General features: G+C 45.6%; 2 protein-coding genes across 6 annotated transcripts; both read left to right on the forward strand.

Moving 5' to 3' along the window:
- The first annotated feature begins 928 nt into the window (after positions 1 to 928).
- Positions 929 to 19,753, forward strand: slc4a11 (solute carrier family 4 member 11). Of its 5 annotated transcripts, none has more exons than XM_077731210.1 (21): positions 929 to 1,023; positions 9,254 to 9,304; positions 9,693 to 9,809; positions 11,751 to 11,794; positions 12,281 to 12,509; positions 12,809 to 12,841; positions 13,449 to 13,530; positions 13,605 to 13,728; positions 13,804 to 14,013; positions 14,354 to 14,438; positions 14,515 to 14,640; positions 14,851 to 14,964; positions 15,064 to 15,196; positions 15,253 to 15,326; positions 15,404 to 15,635; positions 15,707 to 15,813; positions 15,913 to 16,078; positions 16,669 to 16,842; positions 16,936 to 17,131; positions 17,201 to 17,370; positions 17,633 to 19,753. In XM_077731210.1, the coding sequence occupies exons 1-21, from the start codon at positions 984 to 986 to the stop codon at positions 17,697 to 17,699; spliced, it is 2,574 nt and encodes an 857-aa protein (XP_077587336.1). In that variant the 5' UTR covers positions 929 to 983; the 3' UTR covers positions 17,700 to 19,753. The 5 variants fall into 5 exon arrangements, with proteins under 5 accessions (XP_077587336.1, XP_077587339.1, XP_077587337.1 ...); XM_077731211.1 differs by having other exon boundaries at positions 964 to 1,023; positions 9,698 to 9,809; XM_077731212.1 differs by lacking the exon at positions 929 to 1,023 and adding an exon at positions 5,009 to 5,128.
- A 168-nt stretch (positions 19,754 to 19,921) lies between these two features.
- rpia (ribose 5-phosphate isomerase A (ribose 5-phosphate epimerase)) lies at positions 19,922 to 22,462 on the forward strand. Its single transcript, XM_077731215.1, has 9 exons — positions 19,922 to 20,178; positions 20,639 to 20,699; positions 20,789 to 20,844; positions 20,923 to 20,982; positions 21,209 to 21,273; positions 21,342 to 21,410; positions 21,470 to 21,611; positions 22,014 to 22,113; positions 22,187 to 22,462. Exons 1-9 carry the CDS (start codon positions 20,002 to 20,004, stop codon positions 22,282 to 22,284), a joined length of 828 nt encoding a protein of 275 aa, XP_077587341.1. The 5' UTR covers positions 19,922 to 20,001; the 3' UTR covers positions 22,285 to 22,462.
- The last annotated feature ends 664 nt before the right edge of the window (positions 22,463 to 23,126 follow it).

The following is a 23,126-nucleotide window of genomic DNA, read 5'->3' on the forward strand; positions in this document are numbered from 1 at the left end:
GAGTTTGGAGGAAGATGAAGATGGGGAGGAGGAGGAGGAGGAAGAGGTGGTGGACTGGGGCCTCCATCCTAAGTTTGCTAACGTTGAGACGCTACCAGCTGGGAGGGAGGAGCTTATGCTGTCATCTGATGCTCTCGTCTTCTTCAAACGACCAGCTGCTGCTCAAGGATGAGGATGAGGAGGATGAAGAGGATGAGAAGGATGAGGAGGATGAGGAGGATGAGGAGGACACTGCCTTCAGGCGCTGGAAGAGAAGAAGAAGAAGAAGAAGACGGCGGGCGTGTTGTGTTGCGGTTGTCATGGCAACGCATTGAAAATCAAGCGGGCCGTCACATGCCCTTGCGGGTGGGACCATGTGACCGGACAATTTGAGTCACGCTCTTAAAAGTCATGTGACTTAAAAAAAAGAAGAAATAATAATAGTCATAATTCTTTGTTAAAAATTTTGGCATGTCAAGACAAAACCATTCAACAAATGGACAGTTCATTAAAGTTATTTAAGCACTGAGCCGTCAAAAATAGTATTACTTATTTATTGATTATTAATGTTTTATTTATTGATTATTTTGTTTGTTTGTTGTTGTTATATGTACACTTCTTTAAATCTCACTATACTGAAAGCATTCAATTCAATATCATATATGGTACATCGTTTTTATTAAGAAAAATATTGTTCAAAATTCATGATTCTAATATAAATATGACTTTATTATTAGTAGATTTGCCCTCATCCCACCCACTTAATTGGACCCTCCCACTTGGACGTCTATCGTCGTCAATCGCAGAGAGTTCAAGTATGAAAGTATGAAATTATGCCAGGGTGAATACAGATGACGTCACACAACAACAGAAAACAACAGGAGCGCAGGACGCTTCGCTATGACGTCACCCCGGCCAGTTCGCGCCCTTTGGCAACTTTTGGCTCTTCGCAGCTGTCACTCATTTTCGGGGTGGTGGCGCGTGTGTGACGTCATTGGGATGCGATGGAGGGTATCGGCAGGAGAAAGACGCGCTTCACAACAGGTCAGAACTTCTTCTAGTTTTCTTCTCTTCTTCTTTATTATTAAGTTGTCCGCGATTTTGCGCGCAATTCGTGCTTCATTGGCGTCCAAAATGAACTTTCGAGAGTGAATTTGAAACGCTTTTTCTAACGCAATTCCATATCAAAGTTGATGTCGAAATTGCGGGCACGTGACCGAGTGGTCAAAATTGGTGTTTCCCCACATTAAAACTTCTCCACGTTTGAAAATATGTTGGCATAAAGAAGTTTTCCCGCAATGAACGATGAACACAATGTGTATTTGAAGTTTGTCATGCTAACAACTGAATGAATGTTGTCAAATGTGTTTTGAAAGTGGAAAATTGTTGTCTTTCGCTTCACTTCCTGTTTATTTAGTACCTCTTCCTGTTCAGGCATCAACTGTCATTGACTCTGCTTGACTCCCTCGTTTTTAGATATTTTTAATAATGCAAAATAATACTAGAAAATGTTATAATACATGTAAAACACATAGCATGATAGAGAGGATAATTCATGTTTTTTTTTATTTCAAATATATTCTGAAATGATTTTTAAAAAGACATGATTTTTTAGAATGACAAATCCAGTCACAAATGTAAAATTGTTAGAATAGACAACACTATAGTATTTGTAACAATGCACCACCAAGTGGCCATTAGCGGAACAACAGTATTTAAATGATGAATGTTTTCTATTGTCGTTCGTAATTCAATGTTGTTTTAGTATATTGACTTCTTAAATTGGCTTTATGTTATTTTTTCATCATTTCGTGTATATTTGGTGGCACAAATGGTGACTTTCCGTTAATTTAGGGTCAATTTCTGACGATTTTGGGGCATTCCCACATCATTTATTGTTCTTTAAGTTAAGGCCGCGCTTAATTATTTTGTGTTGTAAGCAAAGCAACATCTTCAAATGGCAGCCAATCAGTTCAAAGCTAACATGGATCGCCATTGAAACTGTCCAAGTCACCTTCAGGAGGAGCGGCATTGTTGTTCTGACATGAAGTAGCCGGTGAGGGGCGCCGGAGCACGGCAGCAGGTTCTGGCAGGTCAGGAAATATTCTCCCTTAGGGGAAAAGTTCTACCAAAAAGTGGGAGAAGCCAAGATGACTGAAAATCAACAGGAAATGTGACCCGTAAATCCCTTTGAAATCAACAGGAAGTGGCTTTTCCCCCCAAAATGTCATTTTCTCGCTTTTCCACAAAACACCGACTCATATTTTCCCCTATGAAATCGTCTGTTATTCCGCCACGGAAGCATTTTTGCACGTTTTTTTTCCCGACATGGCGAGACGAGGTGCGGCGCGGTCCCCGTCGGCGCCGAGCGTACCGAAATGCAAATGGGGGGCCGGCGGGGGCCGGCGGGGGCCGGCGGGGCCCCGGCGTACGCGGACGTATGCAAATGAGCGACCTTTCCCGGGAGAGCCCGCTGAAGGTGCTTTGACCCAAAATGACAGAAAGGCTTAGCTAAAAAACAAACGCCGTGGTCGGGAAGGACGGCAGCGGGGAGGCGGGCAAGCCAGAAAACAGGAAGGAAAGAAGGAAAGAAGGAAAGAAGGAAGGAAGGAAGGACGGCTATTGCCAAAGTGTCAAGCAAGCACCAATGTATGTGCAAGACATCTTTGTTTCCCCCCTCCCTCCCTCCCTCCCTCCCTCATTCCCTCCATTTCTCTTCTTGTGGCTTTTAACCCTTTACAGCAGGCATGTCCAAAGTCCGGCCCGCGGGCCAAATAAGGCCCGAGGACAAATTTTGACCGGCCCACGGCCTCTATCATGAAATCAATAATACACGGCCCTCCAGCACTGTTGACCACAGTATAAAATAAATGTGTACAAAAAGCTATTTTTCACTTCACCAGAAGATGGCAGTAGCCCTGTGGCCGCACTCTGGCCGCCGTGACCCTTGCGTCATTGTTTCAGCCCAGCCCATTTCTAACATGTAAACAAAAAAAGGAAAGTTGACCGGGAGGGCCTCCGCATCCAGGAGAAGTGGAAATTTGAGTATTTTTTCACTGAAATACGAAACAACTGTGTCTGCCTAATTTGCCAAGAGACTGTGGCTGTTTTCAAGGAATTCAACATTAAGAGGCACTACCAGACGAAACATGCTAGCTACGACAAGCTAACTGGGAACGAACGCGGTGAAAAAGTGAAGCAACTGGAAGCTGTTTTAACGGCACAGCAAAGCTTTTTCACAAGAGCCCGTGAGTCAAATGAAAATGCCACAAAGGCAAGCTACGAAGTGGCAACGCTAATTGCAAAGCACTGCAAACCTTTCAGTGACGGTGAATTTATTAAAGACTGTGTAATGAAAATGGTTGAGAAAATTTGTCCCGCGAAGAAGCAAGAGTTTGCCAATATTTGCCTGGCTCGTAATACTGTGGCACGGAGAATTGAAGACGTTTCATTAGATATTAAGAGACAGTTAGAGGCAAAAGGAACTGAGTTTGACTTTTTCTTGTTAGCGTGCGATGAAGACCTGGACTACATACTGCAGTCAAGATCCCAGTATCACCCTTCACATTAGTGCAGGCAAGATATTTGTTAAGTCCTCTGAGTTGAATAAATTCTTAAATCTCAGTTCATTATTTTTTTTGTGATGGTCAAAATCACAGTTTGAATATGCAGTGATCATTGTTTTGTTTTCAGCACTGTTCCTACAGTGAGCATATAATAGTGAATAATATGTGATGTTTCACATGAACTTAGATATCCTTGATAGTTTTCTTAATTTTTTGTGGTTTGTGATTTCGGTAAAAACCTAAATGTAAAAAAAAATGTAAAAGTAAAAGTATGCCATTTGTAATTAAAAAAAATCCCAAAAAGTTAATTTGCATTTAATGTTAATGGTTCAAAGAATGTCAGGCTAAAAGTCGGCCCGCACACATTTTCACCTTACCAAATCTGGCCCTCTTTGCAAAAAGTTTGGACACCCCTGCTTTACAGGGAAATTGGTTGCTTTTTGAAAATCGGAAATTTGAATTTCTTTGTAAAATGCCTTTAAAAGAAATGTATTGTATTTCCATATGAAATGAAATAACGTAGTTAGTTGTCCAAATAGGCGCAAGTGTAAAAAAAAGCGGGCCACCCGTCACGTCACTTGGCTCCGCGTCGTCGGACTCGGTCGGATGAACGTTTGCCCAAGGTGGGTGCCGCTCGCTGCCGCACGGGCTTTTCCGCCGCGGGACAAATCATCGTCAGTGTCCAAAAAGCTCCACTAAAAAAAATAACATTCACTCTCCTAATCGTCCATGTGGGTCTTTTACTGCCAGCCCTCCCACTTTTGGACCGTCAAAGGCCAACAGCAGATTCTTAGACTTTCAATAAATAAGGTGTTGTTGAGAAAAAAATGGTTAGGGCTTGATTTGAATGAAAATGGGTTGACTTTGTAGGGAATGTCGCCCCTTCCAAGATGGTCGCCTTGCAGAGGCCATCTTGGTAAGGGCAAACAAAAAAAGTATTTCCATTATTTTGCCTTGAATTGAAGCCGGTTTACCAAGAGTAGACGTCCAGTCTTTTTCAAATTAGGGACTATTGCCTCTACCAAGATGGCGTCTGACAGACGGCCATCTTAGTAGAGGCAAAAATTATCTTTCCATTCTTTTTGCCTTGAATTGAAGCCGGTCCGTTTGAAGTGGGAAGATTAGCATTGATTCATCCATTGGGTGCCAGCCCTCACCATTTTTTATGTCTTTTATCGTCGTCCAGAGCCTTCTTTTTTCCTTCTTGGTGCAACGGGAGGCACTAGGACCCTCCCGCGTCGCCGTCATCCTCGTTCTTTGGGGGGGGGGGGGGCCCTCGTCGGTTGGTTCCTCCGTTTTCTCTCGTTCTTGTGGGCTGAGTCACCCGCCGCCGCACGCACGCGCCAGTCGGAGCTCGGCTCGACCAGCGAGAAGGTGATGTCGCTCGCGGAGGAGAAGAAGAAGGCCACCATGATGGGTTGACCGTGGGCCTCGGAGGGGGGGGAGCGGAGGAGGGAGGGAGAGAGAGGAGACAGGAAACGTGCGCACGTGCGTCTACGCGTGCGTCTACGCGTGCGGGTGTGCGCTCAACGCCACGCGCTCAACCATGGAGACCAACAAAGTTCTTCATTTTGTGCCGTTGGGTAAGTCAAGGCATGGCCTCCAGCTTCTTCTTCTTCTTGGTCTTCTTGGTGGGGGACAACCTTGGGGTTCCCTTACTGGTTAAGACAGAAAGTACCCCACCCCCTCCCCTCTCTTATCTTTTCTTCGTCACCCCCCCCCAATCGTTTGTTTTTTTAAAAAAACGTACTTTGACAGTAGATGTTGTTGGTTGTTTTCCCTGCGTTGACAATAGACTTTTTTTCTCGGAAGCTCATGTTTACGAAATACATTATTAATAAATAAATAAGCCCCCCCCCCCCCCCCTCCATTCCTTGTTGATGTCACAGGACTGTCGTACCTGTCCAGCAAGACAAACTGGAATATAGCCGACCCCCCCGCCCCCACCTAAAAAAAAAAGCAATAAAGCACGATGTCGTGTGTGTGTGCGTGCGAGTAACTCGTCGGCTGCCAATCATAGTCCATTTGGGGGAGATTTTATATTATATTCATAAAAATAGATTTTTAATTTATTTATTTATTTTTAACTATGGATTATTTTGAGTTAAACATTCCCCATTTTACGTTTAGTGGCATTGAAAACAACAACATTTCCAAAGAAAAGAAATTTAAAACTTTCAATTGGCGTCCAATCCCCACTTCAAAGGGATTGGACGCCTATTGCCGTCAATGGCAACCATTAAATGCCATGTAGCAAAGTACCCGTTTACCGTCAATGAGTTGACATTGGTATCGTTTCCAGCACTTGCGATTTTGCAATACGATTTCAACTATTGTGGATTTTTGCAGTATTATTTCAAGTATTTGGGATTTGGGGCTATTATTTGGAGGTACGTACGTCGACGTTACGGGATGAGGATGCGCGCCCGCCGCAGGATCATTTGACGGCACGCTGGCCTCTCATTTGCATATCAGCTGATGACAAGCGCTAACGTTAGCCACGCGCACCCTCGGGCTCAAGGAGCCAGCCAGCCAATCAGCCAGTGATAGCGATAGCGTTAGCGCCGCGCAGGTGGCTTGACCGCTAATCCCCTCCAGGCTGCTTTGGATCGGAAAAAAAAAAATTCATTCATTAGAGAATCACAATTGACGTCCAATCAGTTCGGAGCGGGAATGTTGCTTTTGAGCCTAAATCAACAGGAAATGACCCAGAAAGACCAATTATCAACAAGAACGGGTCCAAAATCAACAGAAAGTCACCCAAAAGGAAGTTACCTCCAAAATGAACAGGAAGTTACCCAAAATCCACATACTAAATATTCAAAAATAACCACTGTCGACCTAAATTCACATTTTAAAAGTATGTTTGTAATTGTGACGTTTCTACGCGTGTATTTGTGTGTAAGTGCGCGCTGTCTCATCTCTTCCTTTTTTTGCCAGTCTTATTTGCATTTTCTCTCGTCTGTGTAGCGTTTAATAATTTGTGTGTGTGTGTGTGTGTGTGTGTGTGTGTGTGTGTGTGTGTGTGTGTGTGCACAGATGGCTGCTCGCAAGCTGCAGTGTGTGAGATGCGTTGCCAGTGGTGAATACTGATCAGAGATCAGTGTCAAGCCGCCACGTGCGCGCATACAAATGACAATACAGTACACACGCATGCAAATATGCTGGGCAAATATTAATGGCGGCGGCGGCGGCGACGACGACGCAAAACGACGCAAAACGCACACCCCACCGATGCCTGTTGTCCTCAACAGGTGAACGGTCGCGTGACGTCATGGCCGCGCACCAGCAGAGGGCGTCATCATATTTTGTGTCTGCCTTTGATTTGATTTGGCTCCATTTGGATTCATCCAAACGAAGCGCTTAAACGCAGGCGCGCGCGCGCGCGCTAGCAACGACCTTGACGCCGCTTCAATGACGCTGTCGCTCAACGCTTTTTCTTTAACGAAGTTTACACGCCCACGTTGCGTCGCTAAATAGCCACTTGGACGTCTAGCGCCGTCAGTGGCGGGGTGGCAGATTCCTTCATTTCAATGTCAAAGCTTTGACTTTGAGGGGAACGTAAGCCCCCACCAAGATGGCCGCCCCGAGGGCTTTAAATGGGATTTTTATCAAAAATGCTGTGCTTAAAATGAGTGGAGGTCCAATCTGTTGGATGTGGGAGGGTTGGCAGCGAATGAGCAAGCTTCCCACTGCTTTTCTGATGTTTTGACGTTGATAAAATTATCTTTTAAGCGAGTTTTCACTTGATTTGAACGTCAGTGTAATGACTTTGAAGGGAATCTTGCCCCTGCCAAGATGGCTGCCTTGAGGCCATTTTCGCGAGGGGGCTAAAAAAGTTGTTTTTGTTCTTCACCCATGAATGGAAATATGTAAAAGATGAGTAGACATTCAATCTATTTGAGAAGCTAATAAGAAAGAAAAAAAGATAGATATGACTTCATTTTAATGTGCTGTTGCTACATTGACTCTGAAGGGAATGTCATCTGAGGGCAGCCATCTTTGTAGGGGCAACAAAAGTCATACTAATGGAGATCCTCATTAGTTCAGGTCCAATTTGAAGTTGAAATTTGGCATCTTCATTCAACGGCTGTCAGATGTCCCACTTGAAATGGATTGGACATCCAAAATAACCTTTAAAATGGTTTAGTAGAGAGTTGTTGCCATTGTTTTTAGTTGCTATTCTCATAATGCCAGTGTGGCTTTTTTTTATTAACTTGGCGCACGACAATTAATATTGCGGTTAATAAAGGTTTTATCCAACACGTGCGGCGCAATACGGCGTTAGCGAGCGCCGGAGTCCAGGTCGGGGAATTCCTGCTAATTGCTGGCGCATTCTCTTCTCGCTTCGCCTCAATTAAATTCTCGCCTGGCTTATTTTTCTTCCTTTTTTTTTTAGTCGGTTGCCAGCAGAAAAACCCCAGCGAGTCGCCGCCGCCGCCGCCGTTGCCGCTTTTGATTTGTGCCGCGTCGCCTTCTTTCCCGGCAGGAGAAAACGCCGCGTGTAGTCACGCGGCGTCAAAACGTTGGTTTTCTTTTTTTGCGTGGGTTACAACCTGGTAACACGTCGGCGCCATTGCGTGCGTGCCACCTCCCGACGATATTTCCGTACCGTCCTTAAACGCCGTTAGTTGCCATGGACCACGTTAGATGTTATTTACAATTTGGGGCATTCTGGGTTACTCCATGTGCATGTGTGTGTTTTCTTATTTGTTGGTTTTATGGCATTTTTGGGTCACTTCCTGTCCTAGCTTTTTCTATGTGAACATTTTGCATAATTATTCCCAATTATTTTGAAAATATATTCCTCGTAGCCGCCCGTCACGACGCATGAATCCAGCGAGCGCCGTGTAGCAGCCAGAATCGGCGGCGGCGGCGGCGCCGGTGCCGACAAAAGACCGGAGAGGAAGGAAGGAGGCCGTGCGGTTGCCGCGGCGACCGCCCAGACCATTTTTTTTTCCCATCGGCCGGTCCTGACCAAAAAAACGCCTTTGCGCTGGCGCCGAGGTCGCCGAGGTCGACGAGGTCGACGTTTCCGTCCCGACGACCTTGGAGCGCAACGGCCAGAGGAAAATTAAAATGAAAAAAGACAACTTTTGTTCTCGCCAAGGCTGGAGATGAAATGAACAAACCTTACCGCAAAGTGCTAAAATTTAAAAAAAATATATATATAAAATAGCGTACTGCAGCAACAGGGGGCGCTCTATAACCTGAAAGTGCTTCAAAATCAGCAGGAAATGATCCAAAAAGTGACCCCCAAATCCCCCAAAATTGACAAGTGAGACTTAATCAACAGGAATGACCATCAAAATATTCTAAAATCAGCAGGAAATGACCCAAAATCATTTGTACAGGATTTGAAGCCATAAATCAACAGAAAGTGAGGCGACGTTGACTTTTGAGGGCGTCACTTTGTTTTGGACAGTTGACACGGTGTGGAAGAAAAGACCAATATTTAACAAGTGGGCTGCTCTTGCAACAAAGACGGCTTTGTGGAAGGACACGCCCCTTTTAGGGCACTCTGACGGCGCCAGAGTGAAAAGGAGTTTTGCTAAAGCTAACGAGCGTTGGTGACATCATTGAGAAAGTTGCGCTTTGTTTTCCTTTGTTTGTGTGACACGGGCGTCCGATGACGCCGATGTCACGGCGACCAATCGCGCCACCCTGCTGGGCGCCGTCCTCACGTCGTCTTTGTTTCTTTCCCGCAGAGGCGCCTCCTTGTGGGATGTCCAAAAACGGCTACTTCTTTCAAGAAATGGGTGAGTTGCAGCCACAATTCACTCTGGCCTCTCGCTAAGCTAACGTAGCGTCCATCCCAAGTGGAAGGGCCGACGGCGCCTTCCGTGGAAGCCCAACAGTAAACAGCAAAACGTCTTTTAAGCTAGCCGTGATTTCATTTTAATGTCAATGTAGTCATTTGAATGAGAACTGTGCCCCTACCAACATGGCCGCCCGACGGATGCTTCTCGATTGAAAGGATTTTATCACCAGTCCATTCCGTTTGAATTCTAGCGCTAACGCAAAGTGTCTTTGGAAGATAGCCAATGGGAAAGCAGCAAAAGATACTAGTGTATTTATTTATTTATTTGCGGTTTGTTCCCTTTTTCTGATTGAACTATTGCGCAACCTGAATATTTGTGTCCTCAGAGCAGAGGGAGGCGGAGCCGGAGGACGACAGGGAGGGGCCAGAGGACGTCCAGGACCTGCCCGTCACCTCCGCCGACGACGTCCATCTTTACGACAACCAGATTACTCCGGGTCCAGGTTGGCCACCGTTTTTTATCAAAAAGTGACCACTCATGAACAGGAAGTGACCTGTAAATATCCCAAAATGAACAGAAAATTATTTTTTTTAGTGATAATCATTGAATTTGAGCGAGAAATTGATGATCAGGATTTTGGTTTTGTGGGTTGTCGAGTTTGACAGCCGCGCGATAGCTAGTTAGCGGGCCAGCTCCTTCCAATTTGGGAGCTTTGATGGGAGCTCTGTCAAGTTTTTCAGACTTGTTGTGTCCGTCCCTGCTGGAAAATTAGCGGCACTACGCTATTTTTAGCGCCCGTTGTTCAATAGCGCGCATTTGGGTCAACATACAAACAAAGCCTGTCATTTCTTGGCAGACAGAAACGATAAAAACCCTCCATTTTCAACATATTTTCATCTCATGCGAAAATAAATAACTTTTTTAACACTGTAAAAAGTATCTTTTCCTAAAAAATAAATTCTACCCTATTGTTTAAAACTAATATCCAATTGAAATATATTTATTTTTTATTGAAAAACATAAGAAAATATTCAAATAGAATGTACCGTTTGGGAGCGGTGTGACCTTTGACCCCAAAATTGGATGTCTTTGGCATCCCTTTCTTGGTTCTGGAGTTATTTTGAGGGCAAGCAGCGTTTCCACGGTGACGACTTGTCAGGGTGTTGACAGCTTGCCCGGCCGGCTGCAGGTGCCTTTCATTACCACCCGGGGTCAGCCGTTGCCACGGCAACAGGCCCAGGTGCGGCGGGAGAGACACAGGCCAGACGCCCGCTGGCCAAAAAAAATAACAAATGTATTTTCATCCCAAACTCATCAAAAAATAATGTCAAATTCAATGAAAAATCAATGCGATCCAAAATAGATTAAAAAAGGTTGTTTCATAAGGAAAATGATAATAAATGTAGCAATAATCAATGAATGTAATGACCAAAAATAGACATACTAATAATTGATGTAATATTTAGTTTTATTTTACTCTTAAAAAGTGGATTATTATTAGTGTATAATTATTATCTGATTAGAGATGATGTTATATGTTCCATATTTTTAACTAATTATTAAAAAGTAAATAAATACAGTACAAAAATAAATATGACCAAAGAAATGTTTTTTCAAAATTGCGGCTCACGAGTGTGAAATCCCCGTCGCCCAATTAGTCGCCATATTTTGGCCCTTTTTTAATTTTTTTTTGGGGGGGGGGGGGGGGGTGCTGCCGTCCTTCCTCCTTTGACAGCCGTCCTGGCTCTTTTCCATTGTTGAGATGGGATTAGCCGCCGCTGTGTCGCTAGCTGCTAATCTTCTTTTGCTACAAAAAACTGGTCGCCATCCTCACGGAGGAAAGCCCCCGCTAAGGCTAATGGCACCGCCGTCCCCCCACCCCCCCACACCGCCAGACGCTAAGCGGCCTTACGTAACGGCGGCCGGACATCAAAGGCCGCCGTCGGCCCTTTTTTTGTGGGGAGGGGAGGGGTCTCCTATGGCGGTGGCAAAGCTGGGAGACACGTGCGGATTAAAAGGCGTACGGTATCTCTCGTCGTCGTCGTCGTCGTCGTCTTGGCTTTTCTGAGGAAAAAAAATCCCAAAGGGATTTGCTCCAATCGGCATAATTTGCCTCATTTCAACTCACTAAAGTCACAAATCCAAATTTGCCTGCTTTGCTTCTTCATTTCAAAGTACTTACAAGGGGGGTCATTTTTGGTGGATTTTGGGTCATTTCCGGGTCACTTTCTGTGAATTTTGGGCAATTTCTGGGTGACTTTCTGTGGATTTTTAAGACATTTTTGTGTCATCTTTACATTTTGAGGCATTTTAAGTCAATTCCTGTAGATTTGGGAACATTGTGGCATTTTTGGTTGTTTTCTGTCATTTTGGGGTTCATGATATTCCTAATATTTTACAATATGAATATAAATGAAAGCCTTTGTCTTATTTTTTGGCGCAGAAAGCGACGACTCTGGCTGCGTTCTCCTCAACACGTCCAGAAAGGTAAGACTTTTTGAGTCATGGGAAAAAAGAAAATGTCCGCCGCTTAAAATAGACGAGCGGGCAAACAAACGCCGCGTGACGACGGCGCCGTGTGTCAAAATGTCCTTTTGTGTTTTGCAAAGAGCAGCGGGGGGCGGGGCTTCCACTCGTCTTGAAACATTTTAGTCAATCTTTTCATCGATACTTACCGGAGGGGGGCGGGGCTACTCTTGCCCACTCTCTCTTTGTCCAACGCCCGCTGCCTAAATTGGACCAAAATATCCATCAGAAAGCATCGATCCCATTATTTTCTGAACCGTTTATCCTCACAAGGGTCACCGGGGGTGCTGGAACTCTAATTAGCCAGCGTAATAACTTGGAGAAAAGCCACATAGGCGAACATGCAAATTCCACTCACCTGGGATCGAACCCTCGACCCAGAACCGTGAGGCCGGCACGCTTACCCACTTATTCACCGAGCCACCCGTCTTTTTTTTCTCTCCCCAGTACGTGAAGCTGATGAACTTTGAGGAGGAGATCCGCGCCCACCGCGACTTGGACGGCTTCCTGGCCCGAGCCATCATCCTATTGGACGAGACGGCGGCGTCGCTGGACGACGTCCTGAAGCGGATGCTGCGGCGCGTGGGGCGCGACGACAACACGCCGGAGCCCGCCTGCAACTTTGAGGACGTCATGAGTTTGCTCTTCACCGACGCCGGCGCCCAGCAAGTCAACAGTAAGCCCCGCCCCCACTAACTAGTTGACTAGTCCAACTCTCGAATTCCGATCCATATTCACTGTGATGAGCTGGAATTTCTTTTCTTAAACTCACACAGTTTAAGTCAATCGGCGGCGCGTTAGCAATGCTAATTAGCTTGTGGCTGCCTCGAGGTGGCCATGTTTGTTGTGAGTGAAATTCAGGCATCAAGGGGTTAACAAAAATCTGTCTTTTACTTGCTTTGTACAAGACTAATGTTCATTGTTGACCTTTGACCTTGTGGTCCATGTTCTTGTCTTCCTGTGTTGTGCACGCAGACATGTCTCAAAGTTTTGTTTTCTTTGATGACGGTAAGCTAGCACGTGAGCCTCTTGTGCTAATCATCATCTTTCCATCTCCTCCTCCCATCATTTTATCCAAAGAAAATCTTTCATAATTTCCAATGAGCTCCACACATGACAATGTGTTAGGCTAATTTAGCGTGACCATGTTACGTAATACGGCAATTTAGCCCGGCGGGCCAGCCGGCGCCACTCGACCCCGAGCGCCGTCTTCGGAACGCCGCTCCTCCACCAGGGAATAAGTGTTAGGTCCTTGTGGCGGAATGGCGGAATGGCGTCCCTCCTTCAGCGCCGGCCGTGAAGGAAACCAATCATTTCCCGCGCCTGTGACAGACAGTTAATCTCGGAGGCGGCGGGAGATTGGGTGGCGGGGGGCTTTATTGAGGTCACCTCCAAAAGATGCTCGCCCAGACGCCTCATATTACAAACCCATTTTGGATTATATTGGAAATATTGGAAAATATGTGGTTGACTTATACTCCAGTACCGCAAATTGATAGATTTTTTTTCACTTTTTCACCCCATTTTTTCATTTTCAGTGACCCAAATTTCATCAATTTTTGTATTTTTTTTTGTCTTAATTATGTATGACGTTGTGCTCCATCACCCCCCGTAGTTCACCTGCTGTCCGAGACCATTCAAGGCGTGACGGCCACCGACACGGGGGTCCACTACCAGCAGTCCTGGCTCTGCATATTGTGAGTAAACGTCATCATCATAGATAGAACCAGTATCTGTACTAGTAGTAATAGTGGTCGGCCATCTTGGGTAGGTGCAACCTGAAGAACCTGCAGCGTCGCCACGTGTGCATCTCGCGACTGGAGAGGCCGCAAAACTGGGGGGAGAACTGCTGCGAGGTCCGCTACGTCATCTTGGTCTTGGCCCCGCTCAAGATGGTAGGTCGCCGCCACTTGGGCGTCCAATCCGGGGTTTTAAATGTTTTTGTCCATTTTGGTCCCGCCAAACCGTAGAAGAGCACCAAAACGGCGACGGAGCTGGGGCGGACCTTCGCCACGCTCTTCTCGGACATTTCCTTCCGGCAGAAACTTCTGGAGACCAAAACGCAAGAGGAGTTCAAGGAGGCGCTGGTGTTCCAGCGCCACCAGCTGACCGCCGCCAACCTGACGCCCAGCGACTCGGCCAAGGAGGAGACGGACCCCCACAGCCACAAGCCACTCAAGGTGAGCGCATGCATTTACCTGCATTTACCATTACTACATCATAACATTACATTTAGTAAATTCAGTCAAAAGTACATTTTTAATATTTAGATTTTGACTTTTAAATTAGAATTTTTTTTACATTTAATGTATTGTATTTTATTTTATTTTAAATGGATGTGAATAGTCCAAAATAATGAAAAAAAACGGCTTCATAAAAGGCTCTTTTGAAGAAGATCCCTTCTTTATAATTCCGCACAGTGGTGCGTAGTTAGGCAAGTTGTGGAGCGGTCGCCGTGACGACGGCAGCCGTCGGGTCGCGGCGACCTCGCTAACCAAACTCCGCCCCCCTCCCCGGCAGTGCACCGACTTCTTCCTGGCGGGCCGCGGGATTTACGAGGACTTGCGTCGCCGCCTTCCTCTCTACGCTTCCGACTTCACGGACGGTACGCCACCATGGGTCGCCCGTCGGCTCGATAGGTCGCCGCTCACAGTTTGTCTTTTTTTTTTTTTCCTCTCCAGGTATCGTGGGTCACAATAAAACTCTGTTGAAGTACATGACCACGGCCATCTTCCTGTACATCGTCATCCTCCTGCCCGCCATCGCCTTCGGATCGCTCAACGACGAGAGCACACGCGGCGAGATCGGTGAGACGTCCTGGGCGACCCATCATCGGGAAGTACCCCCATTTCAGAGTAGAAGTTACATGACCCAAAATGTGCGAATTGTCACGAAAAAACGGATTGGAAGTGACCCCATATGGGCAAGAAGCTAGCTACGGGGATTAGCCCGTTAGCAAGATAGCATTTTAGGGCCTACACGCAAACTTTTTATGTGCTATTTGTGCTTTTTTGTAGATGTGAAGAAGACCATTATTGGGCAATCCATCGGAGGCGTCATCTACTCGCTGTTTGCCGGCTCCCCCCTGGTGGTCCCGTTGACCACGGCCCCCCTGGCCATCTTCATAAGTGGTACGTTCCTCTTTTTGGCGGGAATTGATCTTCTCCCATGTTTCCTCTTCTAAATGATGTGAAACAAGGGCCTTTTTGGAACTTTTTGGTGTATTTTAGTGATCCGCGGGATCTGCGACGACTACCAGCTGGACTTCCCGGCCTTCTACGCCTGCATCGGCCTGTGGAATTGCCTCTTTCTCATCCTGGGAGGCGTCTTCAACCTCAGCCTGGTCATGAAGCTCTTCAAAAGGTGAGGAGGCGACCGGTCGCATTTCCGTGATGGACAAACGTTCTCTGTCCCGACAGGTCCACGGAGGAGGTGATCGCGCTGTTCATCTCCATCGCCTTTGTGGGGGACGCCGTCAAAGGAACGGTGAAAAGTCAGTCACCTTCATTTTTAAACATTGTTTTAATGACAACAACAGTAAATAAGAGGTTGTTTGCGCTGCCCCTACAGTTTTCCAGAAGTACTACCACGCACCCACACTGGGCAACGCCAGCTCGGCGGCGTCATCGTCTTCTTCGCCGCAGTCTTCGCCGCAGGTGATGCCGTCCCTGGCGTCCCTGTCGTCCCTGCCGGTCCTCCCCGAGACGCTGATCCAGTGCTCTCGCGAGCGACCCGTCCTGTGCCTGCTGCTGATGATGGGCACCTTGTGGATGGGCTACACCCTCTACCAGTTTAGGAGGAGGTACTTGGGTGACCCCGCCTCCCTCCGTTCGTCCCCACCCAATGACAGTCCTTTGTTTTCTCTCCTTTCAGTCCTTTCCTGCACGCCAAAGTGAGGGAGGTTCTGTCGGACTGCGCCCTTCCCATCTCCGTGCTTCTCTTCTCCTTCATTGGCTCCTACTTGTTCAGAGACATTGAGCGTCAGTATCCACTTACTTCCTGTTTGATTTGGGGTCACTTTCTGTTGCCTTGTCGTTCTGGGTCACTTTCTGTGACATTATATTTAATTTTTTTTGCAGTTCCAGTGTTTAAAATCCACAACAAGCCCATCTTCCGGGTGGCGCCGCTGGAGCGTCTGTCGGCGTTGAACATCCTGAGCGCCATGGGCCTGGGCTTCCTGCTGGCCTTGCTCATCTTCATCGACCAGAACATCGTGGTGTCCCTCACCAACGCGCCCGAGAACAGGTCAGCCTCAAAAAAAAAAATTATATCTAGCCTTTATAAATCTTGGAATAAAAAAAAGACAAATTTCCTGCTGCAAAAGCCAGGCCAGACCTTTGGGCAATTAACAGCGACCAGTCAGCCACAAAAGTTGACATCTGAGTCAAAAAGCCTGCCAGACAAAAGGGGGCCCTTTCTAACCTTTTACCATCTCAAAAACTGCAAAAAAAACCTCTTCCAGTGGCATCCAATCGCCATCCAGTGAATTTCAAACAAAAATCGAGGTTAAATATTGTCAAATGCGGGTGAGCGGTTAGCCTGTCTGCCTCGCAGTTCTGGGGTCGTGGGTTCGATCCCAGTTGGGCCTTTTCTCCGGTTTCCTCCCACAGCCCCCAAAAAATATCCATGCTAGGCTAATGTGATTGCCCCGTGATTGGCTATCCACCTATTTAGGGCGTACCCTGCCTGGTGCCCATAGTTAGCTGGGATAGGCTCCAGCACCCTCTTTATGAGGATAGGCCCTTCCAAAAATGAACAAATTGAGGTTTTCCCTGGACGGGAAATGCGTCTTTGTCACTCACGCATTTGTGGCCGTCGCCATGGCGACGTGTCAGGTTGCTGAAGGGCACGTCGTACCACTGGGACCTGATGCTGTCGGGCCTGATCAACATCCTGATGTCGCTCCTGGGCCTGCCGTGGATGCACGCCGCCTTCCCGCACTCCACGCTGCACGTTCGCCAGCTGGCCTTCGTGGAGCAGCGCGTGGAGGGAGGACACCTCTACGAGACGTCAGTCCAATCCAAGCATTTGTCCGAATCGTCCAGGCGGGAGACATTTTGGGGAGGGAGACGAACTCTCCTTTTTTTTCCCCGTCCCGGCAGCATCGTGCAGGTGAAGGAGACGCGGGTGACGTCGCTGGCGGCCAACGTGTTCATCGGCGCGTCGGTCCTGATGCTGCCGCTGCCGCTCCAATGGATCCCCAAGCCCGTCCTCTACGGCCTCTTCCTCTACATCGCCATCACGTCCATCGACGGCAACCAGATGTGCGACCGCATGGCGCTGTTGCTCAAGGAACAGGTCAGATTCGATGGTCCGTGGATGTCAAAAATGGCTACATTTTTTGTCTTTTTTTGTTTTGTTTTTCAGACGTCCTACCCGCCCACCCACTACCTCCGCAAAGTGCCCCAGAGGAAGATTCACTACTTCACCTTCCTGCAGATGATGCAGCTGTTGGTGCTGTGCACATTTGGCATGTACCCCATCCCCTACATGAAGATGATCTTCCCATTGGTCATGATTCTGCTCATTCCCATCAGGTGAGAAGAAAAGCTGAAATAGAAGCAAAATCATATTCATTTTCCATCGACATTACGCGTCTGCAGTGGGGCGTTTTGGCCAGCAGATAGCGCCAAAGTAAACCAACTTATTGATTCCCTTGTTTCATTTATATGTTTTCCTCCTATCTATTTTTTATCATTATTTTTTCACGATTGGTGAGGGTTTTTTGTATTTGGGGGCGGGACTAGTCCTGGCAATTTCTTACTTAAATAACCTTGACTTTTTGTGAACTTTTTTTAGGAACAGGGTGCTTCCTCACATCATTGAGGCCAAATACTTGGACATCATGGATGCCCAACACATGTAGTGGCGGAGGAGCGGCGTAGGATGGCCAAAGAAACGACGTGGAAAGCCCGGAAATGACCGCCGCCGCCGCCGCCATCACCCTACTCTTCCTCGTGCGGCTGCGTCCGAGCGTACTGGAGTACCAGGTACTCACAAACGGCGTGTCGGTGTTTTTATTTTGCTCCACGTGTTGTATACTTATGCTATGTTGACCAGTAGTTGAAAAGTAGATCCCAAAGGTAGCCTTCCGACCCGCCCCCCGTCCCCCCTTACCAAACCTTCCTTTTGCCACGGACGCCGCTAGACGTCCAATTTGGTCGAAGCAGGAGGGCTCTCTGATTGGCCGACATGTGACGTCTATCCCCGTCAATGGCAGCCAAAGCGTTAAATAAAACTTCCATGGTGTGTAGCGTTGCTGTTCCATTTTGAACCTCAGCACAAACCAAAACCTTTATTTTGAAGCCAATTCTCATATTGCATTTTTAAGAAACTAAAAAAAAGCTTTAAGTAGTTCTTCGTCTTTTTATTTCAAATGAAAAAAAAGGCTTTTTAACGTGTTGTTCCGCCATTTTGTCTTCACGTGTTTACATGTTCTGAAAAAGTGCCCCTCCCATCCCCCCACCCCTAAGAAAAACCCATCAAAATGCAGCTATTTTTTAAAAAAGTGACGTCTTGTAATAGTTGGAATTAATGACGTTGTTTGCCAAAAGTAGGAATTTGTACGCACGTTGCTTTTTTCCCCGCCCGCCCGCCACTCCAATTTACGGACGGTCCTTGAATGCAACACGTGACCATTCAGCAATACTGTGTATAGGAGAAGAAAAAAAACAAGAAAAGAAAAAAAGCTCAGCGAGCTCTATTTTTTTGAAAAAGAAAAAGAAGAAGAAAAAAAAACGTTCCGGCGTGCGGACATTTGCATAATCCTCGGAATGATCCTGGCAGGAAAAGAGAGGAATTACGTACAAACTGTTCATGATCTCTAAAGTATTTCTTCACTTTCCCTCCTAACTAGATTTTATTTTTTTGGGGTGTGTTAATTTTCTTTGGCCATTTTTTGACATTCAGTAAATTGTTTATATTTTTTCTGTTCTTACATAGCCTACTTTTCTAACTCTGAATGTCAAATGTGTTGTTTTTTTCTAACCACACACACACATATTTAGACAATAGTGCTGTACGATATGACGATAAATGTCGGCAAAATATGTCGACGTTTTTAGACGTATTGTGCAATAATCTTGTTGATGTCATGCACGTTTTGGCCATCAGAGGGCGCCAAATTTGCTCAGATTTGCTGTATTTTGATTCTTATGAAGTTGTAGTACCACCAATCGGCCTCAAGGGGTGCCTGTAGTTTTCCAATTGGCACTATTTATCAAAACACTAAAATTTTCGAGGCTGTAATCTATTATTGTTTGCTTGCAATGTGTATTATGGCCACCAGACAGCGTTAGATTTTCTCTGAAAATTGGCGTAATAGTTAAAATTTCCCCATGGCAAATTGGCGCCCCCTACCTCCGGCCAACCTTAGGTGAGTAACGCATGCAGGACAATTAAAAAGACTAGGGTCGTCAAAAGTATCGAGACAGAAATGTTGTGTCCGAATACGGTATTTGATTGCTAAAGTTATTTGTTCTTGCGTACCGATTTTTTTTTGTGGTGGGGGAATTTGATTTTATGCTGCCAACCCTCCACATTCAAATCAATTGGACGTCTACGTTTAGCCATCTTGGCTAGAGAACAGAACCGCTTTTATTTTTTTAACTCATTGGCTGCGATTGATGGCGCTAGATGCCCAAGCCATTTGAAGTGCGAAGGATGGCAGCTTTCATTTTCTCCCATATATCACTTAGCATATTTTTCCATATCGCACAGCACTTATGATATATATATACTCATTTTGGTGTCATTTTTATGTTGTGGAAAAAGATCAGCTATATTTGTAAGCTGGAATATGATGTAAAAAATTATATTAAGAGAATGTGTTGGCTTATATAGTATATAAATACATAAATATCTATATATACTGTACACTGAAAAATCTGAAGCTGTTTGCCAAATAAAATGTAGAAGTAATGGTGTGTGAATTTTATTTTTAAATTGGCAAACAATACCTAATTTCATTTGTAAAACAGTGCCCCCTGCTGGCACTTAACTCATTTTTATACACGTAAAGTGTCGTCTTGCGACACTCTCAGGCTGTTATCTTAATCTCCAGAACTTCTTAGAGAGAGAGCGCATGCGCCTACTCTGACACGTCACTTCCCTCCCTGGCTCGAGGGCGGGCTTTTCGCTCGTTTCTTTTGAGTGGGCTGGACCAGGTCATGTGCTTTGTGGACAAGTTGCTTTTTACGAAACTCCAAGCCGCCTTCCTTCCCTTATTGTCGGCTACTTCTCCACTTCATCTGCCTTCTGTCACTCTTACTTCCAAAACAAGCACCAATATGGCCGAAGAGGCGAAGAAACTGGCCGCCTACGCCGCGGTTGACAACCACGTACAGGTAGGTCCGTAAATTCTCCAACTAGCTTCACTAGTGTGCACTGTGTTAGCTCATTAGCCAGAAAGGCTTCTCGAATAGTTGACACGTTCGAACAAAGTTCGAATGCCACACGGAAAGCTATTAGTTATCCCCCACAAAAATAAATTATATCAGTATGGACGCACATGTTCGAAAATGCCGATGCTAAGGCAGAATGGTTTCGTCCAATCAGCTTTCAGCCACGATATGTCAAATTTCGAGACTTGTTCATATTGTCAATAGAGGCAAACGTCATCACTTTTCGGCCATTTTGCGCCGGTGCCGGTCGATAAATGTACAATGAGTCTTGATTTGGAATATTTTGGGTACCATTTGGAATTGGCTGATAATATACTGGTACCAAGTTTAAAAAAAACGAAATTACTCCAGCACTTTTAACGATCCTAATGTGGGGATTATTCACTTATTTTTGTTTCTACAGAGCAATCAGGTGGTTGGAGTCGGCAGTGGTTCAACGATTGTTTACGCAGTGGATAGACTTGGTGAGTACAAAATATAAGCAGCATGTTTTTGTTTGCCTTGGCCATTTGTTATTGTTCCTAAAATTGTTTGTATTTCCACATGGTTTTAGCCGAGAGAGTTCGTGAGGAGAAGCTGAACATCATCTGCGTGCCCACTTCCTTCCAAGTTGGTTGACCTTTATTTCCGCACACTTCCTTCATTATTTGCCAGGTTGTACCAAATTAAAAATTTTGTTGATTTCAGGCACGTCAGCTGATTTTGCAACACGGTTTGATGCTGTCAGATTTGGACCGGCACCCCGAGGTACCTTTAGGGAGCATTTTTTAATCAAAATAAGAAACTAGCTGATTTTTTTTTTTTTTAAAAGAAGAAAAAAAAAAAAACATTGTGATTGACGTAGTCCTTGATGTAAATGTAGACCAACTTGGTTCACTTTTGGTAAAATCCATCTTAATTTTTAACTCACCGGCAAGCAAAAATGGCGGCGGACCTCCAATCCCACCTTGTTCATTTGACGTGTTTTTTCCAGCTGGACATCGCCATTGACGGCGCCGACGAGGTGGACGCCGATCTGACTCTGATCAAAGGCGGGGGGTGAGTCCCTGGCGGAAGGCGGGGGACCTTCTTTATCTTCACCACCCGCACTTTTTTCCCCCATTCAGCGGCTGCTTGACCCAGGAAAAGATCGTCGCCAGCTGCGCCCGACATTTCGTGGTGGTGGCCGACTACAGGTCGGAAAAACGCCGCCGCCCGAGACGGGCCATCCCTGACCCCGCCTCCTTTCTCTCAGGAAAGCGTCGGAAGCGCTGGGACAGCGGTGGAAAAAGGGTCTTCCCGTGGAGGTGGTCCCCATGGCCCACGTCCCCGTCTCCAGGAGGATCGTGCAACTTTTCGGAGGGCGGGTCGACCTGCGGATGGCGCTCAACAAAGCCGTAAGTCGATTATTTTTTATTCCTTCAAACTTTTTATTGACAAAAAAGAAGAAGAAAAATTTTCTTTAATTTTTAATAAATCAATATTAGTTTTATTTCCCATTCATAAAAAAAATGCAAAAAAAATGCAAATTTTCTTATTTTTTATGGCCAAACTATATTTGAATCAATTTTGACCAATAGGATTTTTCTCCCTCACTTAATAAAAACTAATGTATCAAATAAACACGTATGTTAACATAATTCTAATACTGTCTTGAATTACATTGGAAATTTTGCAGTTTTTTTTTGTTTCAAGAGGCTCAGAGTTGAAATTTGCCTTTAAACGGCTAATGACAATATCATTTCCCAAAAAATGAAATAATAATCATGTATTTAATGGCATTTTGTTTCCTATTTGAGGGCCCGGTGGTGACAGACAACAGCAACTTCATCCTGGACTGGAAGTTTGAAGGAAGCCACAGCTGGAAGGACGTAAACAACGGCATCAAAATGATTCCCGGTGAGCAACCAAATGGCCTCTTTTTTTTTTTTTTTCCAATCACAAATCGGCACCTAAAATCTTCCTTTTGCAGGCGTGGTGGAGACGGGACTTTTCGTGGGCATGGCCGAACGCGCCTACTTGGGAATGGAGGACGGCAGCGTTGAGGTACGAGACGCGCCCGTCCTCTGACCAATCCCGTTGGACTTTGGGTTGGGGAACCCAATGGTCATCTGAATCCGATGGATCCACCTCACTTCTACGCCATTCCGTGCCTTGCCGTATTTGGACGTGTCCGATGAAGACAGCCGTCAAATGCAATGCTTCCTTTGTCAACACCGTCAAAATAAAAAATAAAAATACACAACCATTATGGTGCTTATCATTTATATATTTGCACTAAACTATAAGTCACATATTTTTCATAGTTTTGTCATTTTTTTATTCCATTTAGTATAAAATAGAATCGTGTAAGCATTTAGCTAACAATTACGGCAATGGACGTCCAAGAGTGACAGTGCAATCTAATTTAATTTGATTAAAAAAAACATTGAAAAAAAGGAGCTTTGTCCAATGTTCAATCGTCTTGCTCACCACGGGAGGACGCTGTGAATTGTTGTCATTGTATTTAAGGAAGTATCCATACATCCGGAACGTCTTCGCTATGGATGGCAGCCACCAAGTGTTTATTTTTGATTAATTTTAAAGCCAATTCAACAGTAAAAGGGCCATTCTGTTTCTTTTTTTGAGTGCTTTTTTGTCATTGCCATCCAATGAGGTAAGTAGGTGTTAGAACTTGCCATAACGTCAATCTTTATTCTTTTTATTGTAACTTTTCCAATAACTTAAGCTTAACTCGTGACCCGGAAAAGGAAGTGCAACGTCACTGCTCCACTGGGGAGCCACGTTGTTGCTTTGGCGTCGAACGGCTTGACGACTACCAATGACTGACGGCCACATGCTCCAATAGTGTTAGCCTCTTTAGCAACGAGCCCCGCGGCTAACCAATCACGCACTTGTTTACCACTAGGCGC

The sequence above is a fragment of the Stigmatopora nigra genome, chromosome 13, assembly GCF_051989575.1.
Source record: "Stigmatopora nigra isolate UIUO_SnigA chromosome 13, RoL_Snig_1.1, whole genome shotgun sequence".
NCBI classification, from domain to species: domain Eukaryota; kingdom Metazoa; phylum Chordata; class Actinopteri; order Syngnathiformes; family Syngnathidae; genus Stigmatopora; species Stigmatopora nigra.